This window comes from Amia ocellicauda, chromosome 3 (assembly GCF_036373705.1).
Source record: "Amia ocellicauda isolate fAmiCal2 chromosome 3, fAmiCal2.hap1, whole genome shotgun sequence".
NCBI lineage: Eukaryota > Metazoa > Chordata > Actinopteri > Amiiformes > Amiidae > Amia > Amia ocellicauda.
Genome location: NC_089852.1, coordinates 31,920,994 through 31,931,670, shown reverse-complemented (window position 1 = coordinate 31,931,670; position 10,677 = coordinate 31,920,994). Strand labels below are relative to the sequence as shown.

General features: G+C 41.9%; 1 protein-coding gene across 1 annotated transcript; it reads left to right on the top strand.

Annotated features, from left to right (window-relative positions):
* Window positions 1-6,964: 6,964 nt before the first annotated feature.
* Window positions 6,965-7,897, top strand: LOC136747311 (olfactory receptor 52J3-like). The gene has a single exon (XM_066700249.1). The coding sequence runs from the start codon at window positions 6,965-6,967 to the stop codon at window positions 7,895-7,897; it is 933 nt and encodes a 310-aa protein (XP_066556346.1).
* Window positions 7,898-10,677: the final 2,780 nt, after the last annotated feature.

Here is a 10,677-nt window from a genome sequence, read left to right as displayed (position 1 = left end):
CTGATTCAAGCTGATAGAAGAGCAACTTTGACTGAAATAACCACTCGTTACAACCGAGGTATGCAGCAAAGCATTTGTGAAGCCACAACACGTACAACCTTGAGGCGGATGGGCTACAACAGCAGAAGACCCCACCGGGTACCACTCATCTCCACTACAAATAGGAAAAAGAGGCCACAATTTGCACAAGCTCACCAAAATTGGACAGTTGAAGACTAGAAAAATGTTGCCTGGTCTCGATTTCTGTTGAGACATTCAGATGGTAGAGTCAGAATTTGGCGTAAACGGAATGAGAACATGGATCCATCATGCCTTGTTACCACTGTGCAGGCTGGTGGTGGTGGTGTAATGGTGTGGGGGATGTTTTCTTGGCACACTTTAGGCCCCTTAGTGCCAATTGGGCATCGTTTAAATGCCACGGCCTACCTGAGCATTGTTTCTGACCATGTCCATCCCTTTATGACCACCATGTACCCATCCTCTGATGGCTACTTCCAGCAGCATGTCACAAAGGTCGAATCATTTCAAATTGGTTTCTTGAACATGACAAATAGAGCATCTTTGGGATGTGGTGGAACGGGAGCTTCGTGCCCTGGATGTGCATCCCACAAATCTCCCATCAACTGCAAGATGCTATCCTATCAATATGGACCAACATTTCTAAAGAATGCTTTCAGCACCTTGTTGAATCAATGCCACGTAGAATTAAGGCAGTTCTGAAGGCGAAAGGGGGTCAAACACAGTATTAGTATGGTGTTCCTAATAATCCTTTAGGTGAGTGTATATATATACATATATATATATATATATATATATATATATATATATATATATATATATATATATATATATATAATATATGTCTGCAGTTTAAGGGGAATTTTGCAAAAAACAAATTACTATGTCACTCAAAATACACCCATGACTGGGGAAATATATTTGTTTGAGAGGATATTGTGTTTGTTATCTGGGGGTCTGTTTGATTGTTTTGACTGTCTATTGACTGTCTGTCTATTCAACCTGAAAGCAACGTATATTTTGACGCTGATGAATCGTTGCCAAAACCACATTGAATAGTAGTTGTATTCTTGTTGAGCCACGTTGCAACTAGATTTAAACCAAGAAACAACGTTGAAATTACGTTGAGTGTCTGCTGGGAGGGCTGTCTTTGAAGGTTCAAACGCTCATTCGGTCTCCAGACTTTTGGAGGTTTTTACAAACACGTGACAATCACATCTTTTTTTTTTTTCTCTTGTTAATAGAAATTGACAATGGTTGAATACTATAGCCTGCCACCACATCCAATAATGTCTTAATGGGGTAAAAGTGGTGTGGTGGGGAGGAGTGTTGGGAGGGGGGATAAAAGGTAAAGGGATGCTGAAGAATGAGTCAGTGTGTCTGAGTCAGTCACTGAGACCTGTGTGTACTGCAGTAATAATAAATAACATGATTTGTTGTGCTCGCAATGATAGGTTGGGTCTACTCCTGGAAACCCCCGCAAGCATTACAATACTAAACCATGACCCCACATAGCCTTTCTAAATTAAAATATTTGATTTGTATACTGCCCATTTATTAAATAAAGGTTGATGGATATAACAAGGTTCAAAACCATACAAAAAATAAAAATCTCAATTGCTTGGGTCATGTCAGCAGACATTGCTCTGTACTCCCAGTTTTATTGTATTCCACAATGTGAATTAAATCACTGCACTGAATACAGTATCAACTGGCGTAAAACATCCAGGAAACTCACTGATAAGTTGTGTACTCTATAATAAACTAAATTGACTGCTAATCAAAAATTACAAATCAGACCAGGGTGGGTGTTTTATCAGCAGAAAGCCTAGTAATAGTATGCAGGTTTTTATCTAACTCAAAGTTTACCATTGTTTTGTTACTCAAAGTATAAAATGCCACTACATTCATCTTGAAGGTCCGTGAGTCTCAGTCAGGACATGGAAACTTCCTTGTCCTGTGTGACGATGACAAAGGGGGGAACAATTGGGACTGTCTCTGGGACTGCACTCATCTGGTTCTCCTCCTACCTCAGTGACCGGTCCTACCAAGTGACATGGCGAGGCTCCTCATCCACCCCCCAACCTCTCCTCACAGGCGTTCCCCAAGGCTCCGTCCTGGGCCTGCTCCTGTTCTCTCTCTACACTCACTCCCTGGGCCCCCTCATCACTTCCCATGGGTTCTCCTACCACTTCTACGCTGATGATGCCCAGATCTTCCTGTCTTTTCCCTCTTCTGACCCTCTCATCCCCTCACGCATCTCTTCCTGCTTGTCTGCCATTTCCGCCTGGATGCACTCACACCACCTCAAGCTCAACCTCTCCAAATCAGATCTCCTCTTTTTCCCCCACTCTTCCTCACCTTCTGCTGACCTCCCCATCTCGATCCCCTTGGAATCCACCACACTCTCTCCTTCTTCTTCAGCTAAAAATCTAGGAGTCACCCTCGATCCTGTGCTCTCCTACTCCCAGCACATCACCACGCTGACGCGCACCTGCAGATTCTTCCTGAGCAAATTACGCCGGATCTGTCCCTTTCTCACCGACTACTCAACTCAGCTACTCGTGCAGTCACTGGTCCTCTCCCGCCTGGACTACTGCAACTCCCTCCTGGCCGGCCTGCCTGCATCCACTACCCGCCCACTCCAGCTCATCCAGAACTCTGTGGCTCGTCTGGTATTCTCTCTGCCACGATTCGCACACACTACTCCACTGCTGCACTCCCTCCACTGGCTCCCAATAGAGGCACGCATTCAGTTCAAGACTTTGACCCTCACCTACCGCTGTCTTGACCACACTGCACCAAGCTACCTTCAGTCACTCGTCTCTCCATACATCCCCTCCAGACCACTGTGCTCCTCCAGTGCCAGAAGGCTAACTCTGCCTCCTCTCCACTCTCCTTCCTCCAGAGCCCACTCCTTCTCATCCCTGGCCCCTAAGTGGTGGAACGACCTGCCCACCGAAGTCAAAACAGCAGAGTCCTTGACCTCATTCCGGCGCTTACTCAAGACGCATCTCTTCCGACAGCACTTGTAATATTAGTCCTCTATCCCTGCTAGATAGCACTTCACTTCACTTCGCGTTCTTGATTGTTTTCCTCCTTGCTCCCTTTCCCGTAGCCCTCGTCTGTAACCCTACATCTTGACAGCACTTAGCTTTCACCGTCCAGGATGTAGGAAGTCTCTTACTGTACTTAAAAATGTATTATTTTGAATTGCTATGTTTTAGCTAAGTTGAATTTTCAATGATTGATGCCTTGTACTTCTCTGTATTTTTGCACTTTGTTTGCACTTATGTTGTAAGTCGCCCTGGATAAAGGCGTCTGCCAAGAAATAATAATAATAATAATAATAATAATAATAATAATAATAATAATAATAATAACAATAATAATAATAACAATTTCCACCATCACATGACCACGCCACCCCTATTTTATTCCAGTGAGGAGGGGGTCTCACAATTCCCCTCTCCCCGTGCAGGCTTAAGATCCCAAATGTACACACCACAGAGTAAAGGTCTGTAGTTACAATACAACAAGTTTAATACAATGGTGCCAGGCGGGGCACCAAGTCCGCCAGGCAAGAGGCCCTATTACTAACAATACAAATAAATACCTAACCGCCTTTAATAAGAGGTGATTGCGCTAGCAATCCTTCAAGAAAACAAACACAAAATGTTTAAAAGACAGGCACTAAAAATACTAAAACTAATCCTAAAAAAATCCCCATTAAAACTATACTAAAACTAAACCTGTCTTGCCCCCCCCCCCGGGTGTCAAAGTCCCAGAATTACAGTGTGAATGTGCACAAGGGAGTCACAAGTTCGTAGTAGGTGGATCTTTAAAAGGCTTGGCAGCACGGGGTCCCGCTTCCACAATGTTAGCCTCTGGGCCAGGTTCTGCATTGCCATCACTCCTGGAAAGGGAGAGAGAAACAAGAAAAGGAAATTTAAGAGGGACGCGTCATTGAGGCCGGGTAAGTGAGACCATACACACTACAGTTATTTTCCCCATGCACGTCCCTCTTCCATCCTTTTCCCCCGTGTGTCTCTCTCCACAGGTGCACTACTTTCCGCCTCGGGCCCAGCTGACTACAGGGGGAACACACCGTCTCTACCAGCCCTGCGAGATAAGTAGAAATGTAGTGCAAGTGCAGAATCAGTCCAGTATCTATACTCAGATTCACTATCTTTCTCTCCTCAGGGTGCTACACTCATGTTACAAAGGGGCAGCCAGGAGCCAGGACAGGTGCTCAGCAATCATCAACCACGACTCTCATTCAAGACCAAGGAGTGTTTTCCCATAGAACATCAGAGTAGTTATCCTGCTGTGAACAATTCCCCTGTTCCAATCAGCAGCCTCCTTTGTTCCTCCAGGCTCTGCCTTCCTCGCCTTTAATGCTCCAATTGTCGCACGCCTTCCTGCCTTGCTCCCCACAGTGCTGTCCTCCTTCGTTCTCAGTCCCAGGTGCCTCCTACTCCTCTTTTAATTAAACAAGTGAAAATATAAACCCACAACAATCCATAATAAAATAAACATAATAAATTAACACACCAATTGTTTGGCAACACCAATCACCCCTCCCAGCACCTCTTGCATCACCTGTTCTGCCACTCACAGGTCCAAAGTGGTGGCTAGGCTTATTCGTCTGCTGGCTTGGCTCAAATAGCTCCTTGCTGCATCAAGGATGACAAAGTGTGTCTCTCTGTCTTCCTCTTCCCCCAGCCTTACAAGCACTATGTTCACTCGCTCACTCCCCTTCCAAGAAATCCTGATCTGTTGCCTGTCCTGTGAAGCTCTCCTCTTCTCTCCATAACCCCAGGCTTATATGTCTACATAGAAGTGTACAGAGTTCAGCTTTTTCTGGATAGTCTTCATGTATGCATAATATCAGTGTATGTGTGGGTGTCAGTATTATGTATTATTCTCTGGAAGCTCACGGTCTGCAACGGTTTTGAGGACCTTGCCACCGGTGTGTAATTTCTATTTCCCTCATGGCAATTCCTCTTTCCTTGACAGTACGGTGCCCCAAGGCATTATACATCAGCATCCGTGGTTGAAGCCTTTCCCGCCTGGGATACTGGTGTGTAGGTGAATGTGGTGGTGAGGTAGGTGTGCCAGGTTTACTTCCTTTCCTGTGGGGACATAAAGCTTGTCTTCTACAGCGGCCTGTGGTAACTAACCTCCTGTTGTCTGGGGATGAAACTCCTCTGCTGCTGGATTCAGTACTGTAGGGACTCATTGCTCTGTTGTAGGCCAGGCATAGTAGCTGTCCCGGGAGCCCTCTGAATCAGATTTACTGTCTGACGTTTCTGAGAGTGCAAGAGACCAGAACTTTGTCTCCTGATGTTACTCTTTTCCTTTGCTTTGCTGTTTTTTGGTGGGAGGTTCTCTTCAATTGGCAAGTAGTCACAGGGCAACAGCAAGTTTTGATGGAGTACTTTGACTTTCTCATTCCCACTTTCAGGATTGACCTCAAAGATCAGACTGTCTGCACCTTTCCATCCTACTACCAATGACAGTTTATGAACGTATGAATGAATCTTCCCAGGCCTCCCTCTCTCACTCAGCTTATGAACCAAGACACAATTTCCCTGTTCTAGGTGGATGGGTAGTCTTGGATATCTGCTGAAAAGGAGAAGGAATGGGGAAAATCCTGTGGCCTCACTAGTTGATTTTTCCAGTGTATCCCCGTACCACGGTACACCAATCACTAGCCAGCCTTGCAGAGTGACTAAATCGCTACTGTGTGTGAGGACAGGTGCACAGTCAACAAGACTACACAATATGAAGAGCCTGGTGGCTCTGTACATTGCCAGCCTGATGGAAGCTGCAAGACCCCAAATCAACTCACCCTTGAGTTTGCTACGGTTGCAGACGCCCTGGAGGGAGTGATCTACCATGGAGTGCAGGGCAGTGGTCATTCATTGATGGTTTTGGTGACAGCACAACACCAGCTTTGCCTGTCATAGCACAGGAGGGTGCCATGCCTCATTCATTGATGTACTGATGTCTGGCTTTACACTTAGGCCGACCATTGAGGCCATGTTTGATCAGTCCCTATGGGCCAGAGAGCACTTGTGGCAGCTGGTGCAGGCATACAAACCCTCCGGCCCAGCCTCGAACAAAGGTGACTCATCCTGGTGTATGCCCACCACCTCTTAGGACCCCTGGATCCTTGCAAAAAGAGACAGTGTCAATGTGCATCACAGTATGAAGGAAAGCAAGAGCTGCTTAAATGACAGCATACAATAGCCTCTAGGCGACTTTTTTACACAAATACGTTCACAGTGGTCCCACGGTAACGACATATACATTTAATTGCATTTGCAACCTATCCTTATGAAAAACAAAATCTCAGTATTGAGGTGCTCGAGGACTAACCACTGTATATTAAATTACTGCAAGTTGTTTTTTACTGCATTTACTGTGCATCTTTGGATCATTTGAAATACTCAAAAGGCATATAATATCTTACACAAACCTAACTCTTCTGTACCTACATAACATACACACACTTTGTGGGAAATAAGAACCCAGCTTGTTTTAATTATCTTATTTGTAATATCTTCTAACTCTGGTTAATTAACCCCAGTATTACAGAGCTACAGTCTCAAAGGTATGTTTTCAGGCTGCAAATCTCAGTAGCCTCCCTCCTGAAGGAGCTCCATATATAAAGCTTAACACTGAAGTCCAGACTAAGGAAAAGCAGCCCTTTCTTAGATTAATGTTTGTGAGTATTTTCTTCATTCGTGTCCATAAAAAAGAAAATATATAAAACTCAAACATTATGGTTCATTGTGGTACTTTTTATATTGTAACTGTAATATTGTTTTTATATTTCCATGTAATTTATCTTCTACTTATGTATGAAGGGACTTATTGTTACTCATTGCTTCTTTAGGTGAAGGTTTATTTGTATATTCCTGAAACATCCCTCACTGCAATGCAGAACTTGTCCAGTGTTACAGTCTTCACACTCCATGGATTAAACGAGACGGCATCTCATAAATACATTTTTTTTGTTTTTACTCTTCTGGTTTATCTTTTGATGTGTCTTTTGAATTTGACACTGATCATTACAATCATCATTGAGAAAACCCTCCATGAGCCTATGTACATCTTCCTCTGTAACCTGTGTGTCAATGGACTGTATGGAACTGCTGGTCTGTATCCTAAACTCCTGGCTGACTTCCTCTCTGACTCACATGAGATATCATACACTGGATGTTTGATTCAAACACATGTGATTTACAGTTATGTTCTGTGTGAGTTTACCATTTTAATAATAATGGCTTATGACAGGTATGTGGCAATATGCAAACCTTTACAATATCATTCTATTATGACATCTCTAACAATCACCATGTTTCTCTTGATGTCTTGGATTCTTCCTTTCTGTGAAACAACATTTGCGCTATTATTAACTAACAGACTCCCATTGTGTGGATCTCACATTGATAAACTGTACTGTGAAAACTGGTCAATTGTAAAGCTGTCTTGTGTAGACACAACGTTTAATAATATCTATAGTTATATTTTAATTCTTATACAGTTATCTCAAGCTCTTTTTACAGTATATTCTTACATCCACATTGTTAGGGCCTGTGCAAAGTCTAGTGAAGATATGAGTAAATTCATGCAGACCTGTTTGCCCCATGTAATATGTTTAATCAACTTTACAATTACTATGCTCTTTGATATAATGTACAGTCGATATGGTTCAAGGAACATCCCACAGGCTCTTCGCAATTTCCTGGCAGTGGAATTTCTAATCATCCCTCCTCTTTTAAATCCCCTTATATATGGCTTAAAACTGAGTCAGATTCGCAGGAGAGTTATGAGGGTTTTCAGCATAGAAGTGCATAGTCTGAAGTGAGGAACACCAAATTAACCTAAATCAATCTGAATTTGGAAACATAAATTATTGTATATCTTGTAATAATTTTGTATCCTTTGTCTTATTTAATTTGCACTCAGAGTTAAGTGTATTTTACATAAATATGTACATTTCTGTAATACAAGTGAAAACTTTTGTTAACACCAGTAGTTCACAATAACAATTATAGTTATTGTAAATAAAGATAATAATTAGAAGAAGAACAGAGTATTATGGTATTTTTTTACAGAGGCTGTCACAAGGATTTTAAAAAGGGATTTACACCTGTATATATTCAGTTTTGGTTAATACTATACTGCTTGATTTTTAGTGATGAGAATTATGGTTCTTTTCAGAGAACCGGTTCTTTTGATTCAGTTCAGTACGAAGATCTGTTTTTTTTTACGCTTTGATTCATTCAGTACTTCCGGATGGCTCAATTCATGTTAGCTCTGTAAATGCAGCAACACCAGGTAACTGTGTTTTGTATTTACTAAGTAAAGGTTTTCAAACTGATTATTAACTGATTGAGTTACCTGATTATGGCTGCAAGTCTTGCACTGCTTTTTCGCCTTCATCTAACATTTACATTTTTAAGTAATTAAAATTTCAGTTCACTATCAATTTTTTCAGCAATACATCTGCACACTTACTCAGGGACTCAGAGTGCCCAGCAGTTTAAAAAGTGTGTTGGCTGGCTGTTATATTTGCATTACTTTAATAGAGTAATACAGCCCGTTCCTTTTGAAAGGCGTGTTGTGGGGCGATTACAAACAAGCAAACATAAGAAATACAAGACTGTAAGAATTGGGTTAAGCGGATTATTCCTACACCAGCTTCTTTCAATTTCAGTTCACCGAAGAACTGGAGACTTCGGTTCTTCAGTTCATTTTTCTTTCAGTCTGATTGATTCTTTCAGTTCACTGATTCCAAACGGCTCTGTTATTCATTCATTTGGCGTGTTCAGCTCTGGCAGGTTGTGCACTTACTGCTTAGTCAGAAGCCCACCCCACTTAAATCAAACAAAACTGAGTTTGTATTGGCTGACACATATATCACTCAATAATAAGGGAGAGTGATTGAGCAAGGCCAGCAGCATAAGGGAGTCAAACAAACTAATCATATGAGAGTGATAAGTCAGTTATTTTTGTTCTCTGAAAAGATTTGATCAAAATGATTCATTCGCGAACTGCCCATCACTATTGATTATATTCACATCTCATAATGTTCTGAAACACTCATGTCTGTAAGACTTTACTTTACTGGTCACTTTCCCATCTCAGAATCCTGATCTGGTGTCCATTAAGCTGTTTTGGGTTTGTCCTATAACAGAGCCTGTGCTGAGGAGCGAATTGCTAAAATAAATGTCAAATGTGCAAGTCAGCTGTGTGTTTCATCTCATCAGTTTTAATAAAGTACACTTTGTTTTTTCATTTTAATTCCATCTGGATGTAAAATGATTCATATTGTCAGCAAAATAAGCTTTATCTTATCCACAAGGACAACATGTGCTTTGTATATAGTTATTTTTCATGACCTTATTTGTCAGAAGAGTAATGATGAGTGTTGGGGGTTTTCTCATTAATGTATAGGTATTGTAACTACACACAACAGAGATATAAGACTCCTGTCAATGTGATGATTGTAATATTTCACCAGGGACACTGCCCAATGGGGGAGGTGTTCTGGAACTAGGTGCATTATTACTATTTTAAATTGTTGTCTCGTGCTGCTTCACCACTACTAACAGCTAACTGTTACAATACAGATTCTGCTTCTATGCAACCTTTTGATAGTTTTGTTCAATCAAATAATCTTTCAACAGCAGAAGAAATGTTGTCCTTTATTTTTGCTTCTAACAACGTCATAGCTTGGTTAAGTATTTGCTATGAGTATCTTAATTATTAATATAAAACTGTTACACAGTGCAATGCTGTATAGCTGTTATTATTTTGTCTTGATAATGTCGACATACTTAACTGGCATTGGAAGGCTTGTATGCTATCTATGTGTGTGCTATGCAAACGCTACCTTTTCCATGGCATTCATTTGTATGTTAGTCTATCAAGTGTATGTTATTTTAGTTCTTGTTTGTTTATATGTTCTGTCATAGTTTCAGACCCACCTTTTTAATGCCACAAAGAACTGCATTAAACCCAAAATTTGCTGTTTGGTGAAGAAGGAGAAGTAAGGGTGAGCAAGGGTGATGCTCACAGGGTGACAGAACAGGAAGGGATATTCAATGCTCAAAAAAATTAAGGGAACACATAATCATCAGAGTATAACACCAAGTCAATTAAACTTTATGGATATCAATCTGTCCAGTTTGGAAGCCTAAGTGATTGTGAATCAATGTCACCTGTTTTGGTGCAAATTGACAACAGGTGCACTGGAGAGGCAACAGCAAGACAACCACCAAAAAGGGAATGGTTTTGCAGGTGGTGGCCACAGATAATTGCTCTCTCTTTATCCTTCCTGACTGATTCTTCTCTAGTTTTGCATTTTGCTAGTGTCCTTGTCACTACTGGTAGCATGAGTCCAGCTCCTCCAGGATGGCACATCCATACGTGTGGTCGCAAGAAGGTTTGCTATGTCTCCCAGTACAGTCTCAAGAGCATGGAGGAGATACCAAGAGACGGTCCGTTACACGAGGAGAGCTGGACAGGGCCGTAGAAGGGCATCAACCCAGCAGCTTCTGCTCCTTTGTGCAAGGAGGAACAGGAGGAGCACTGCCAAAGCCCTACAGAATGACCTCCAGTGGGCTACTGCTGTGCATGTTT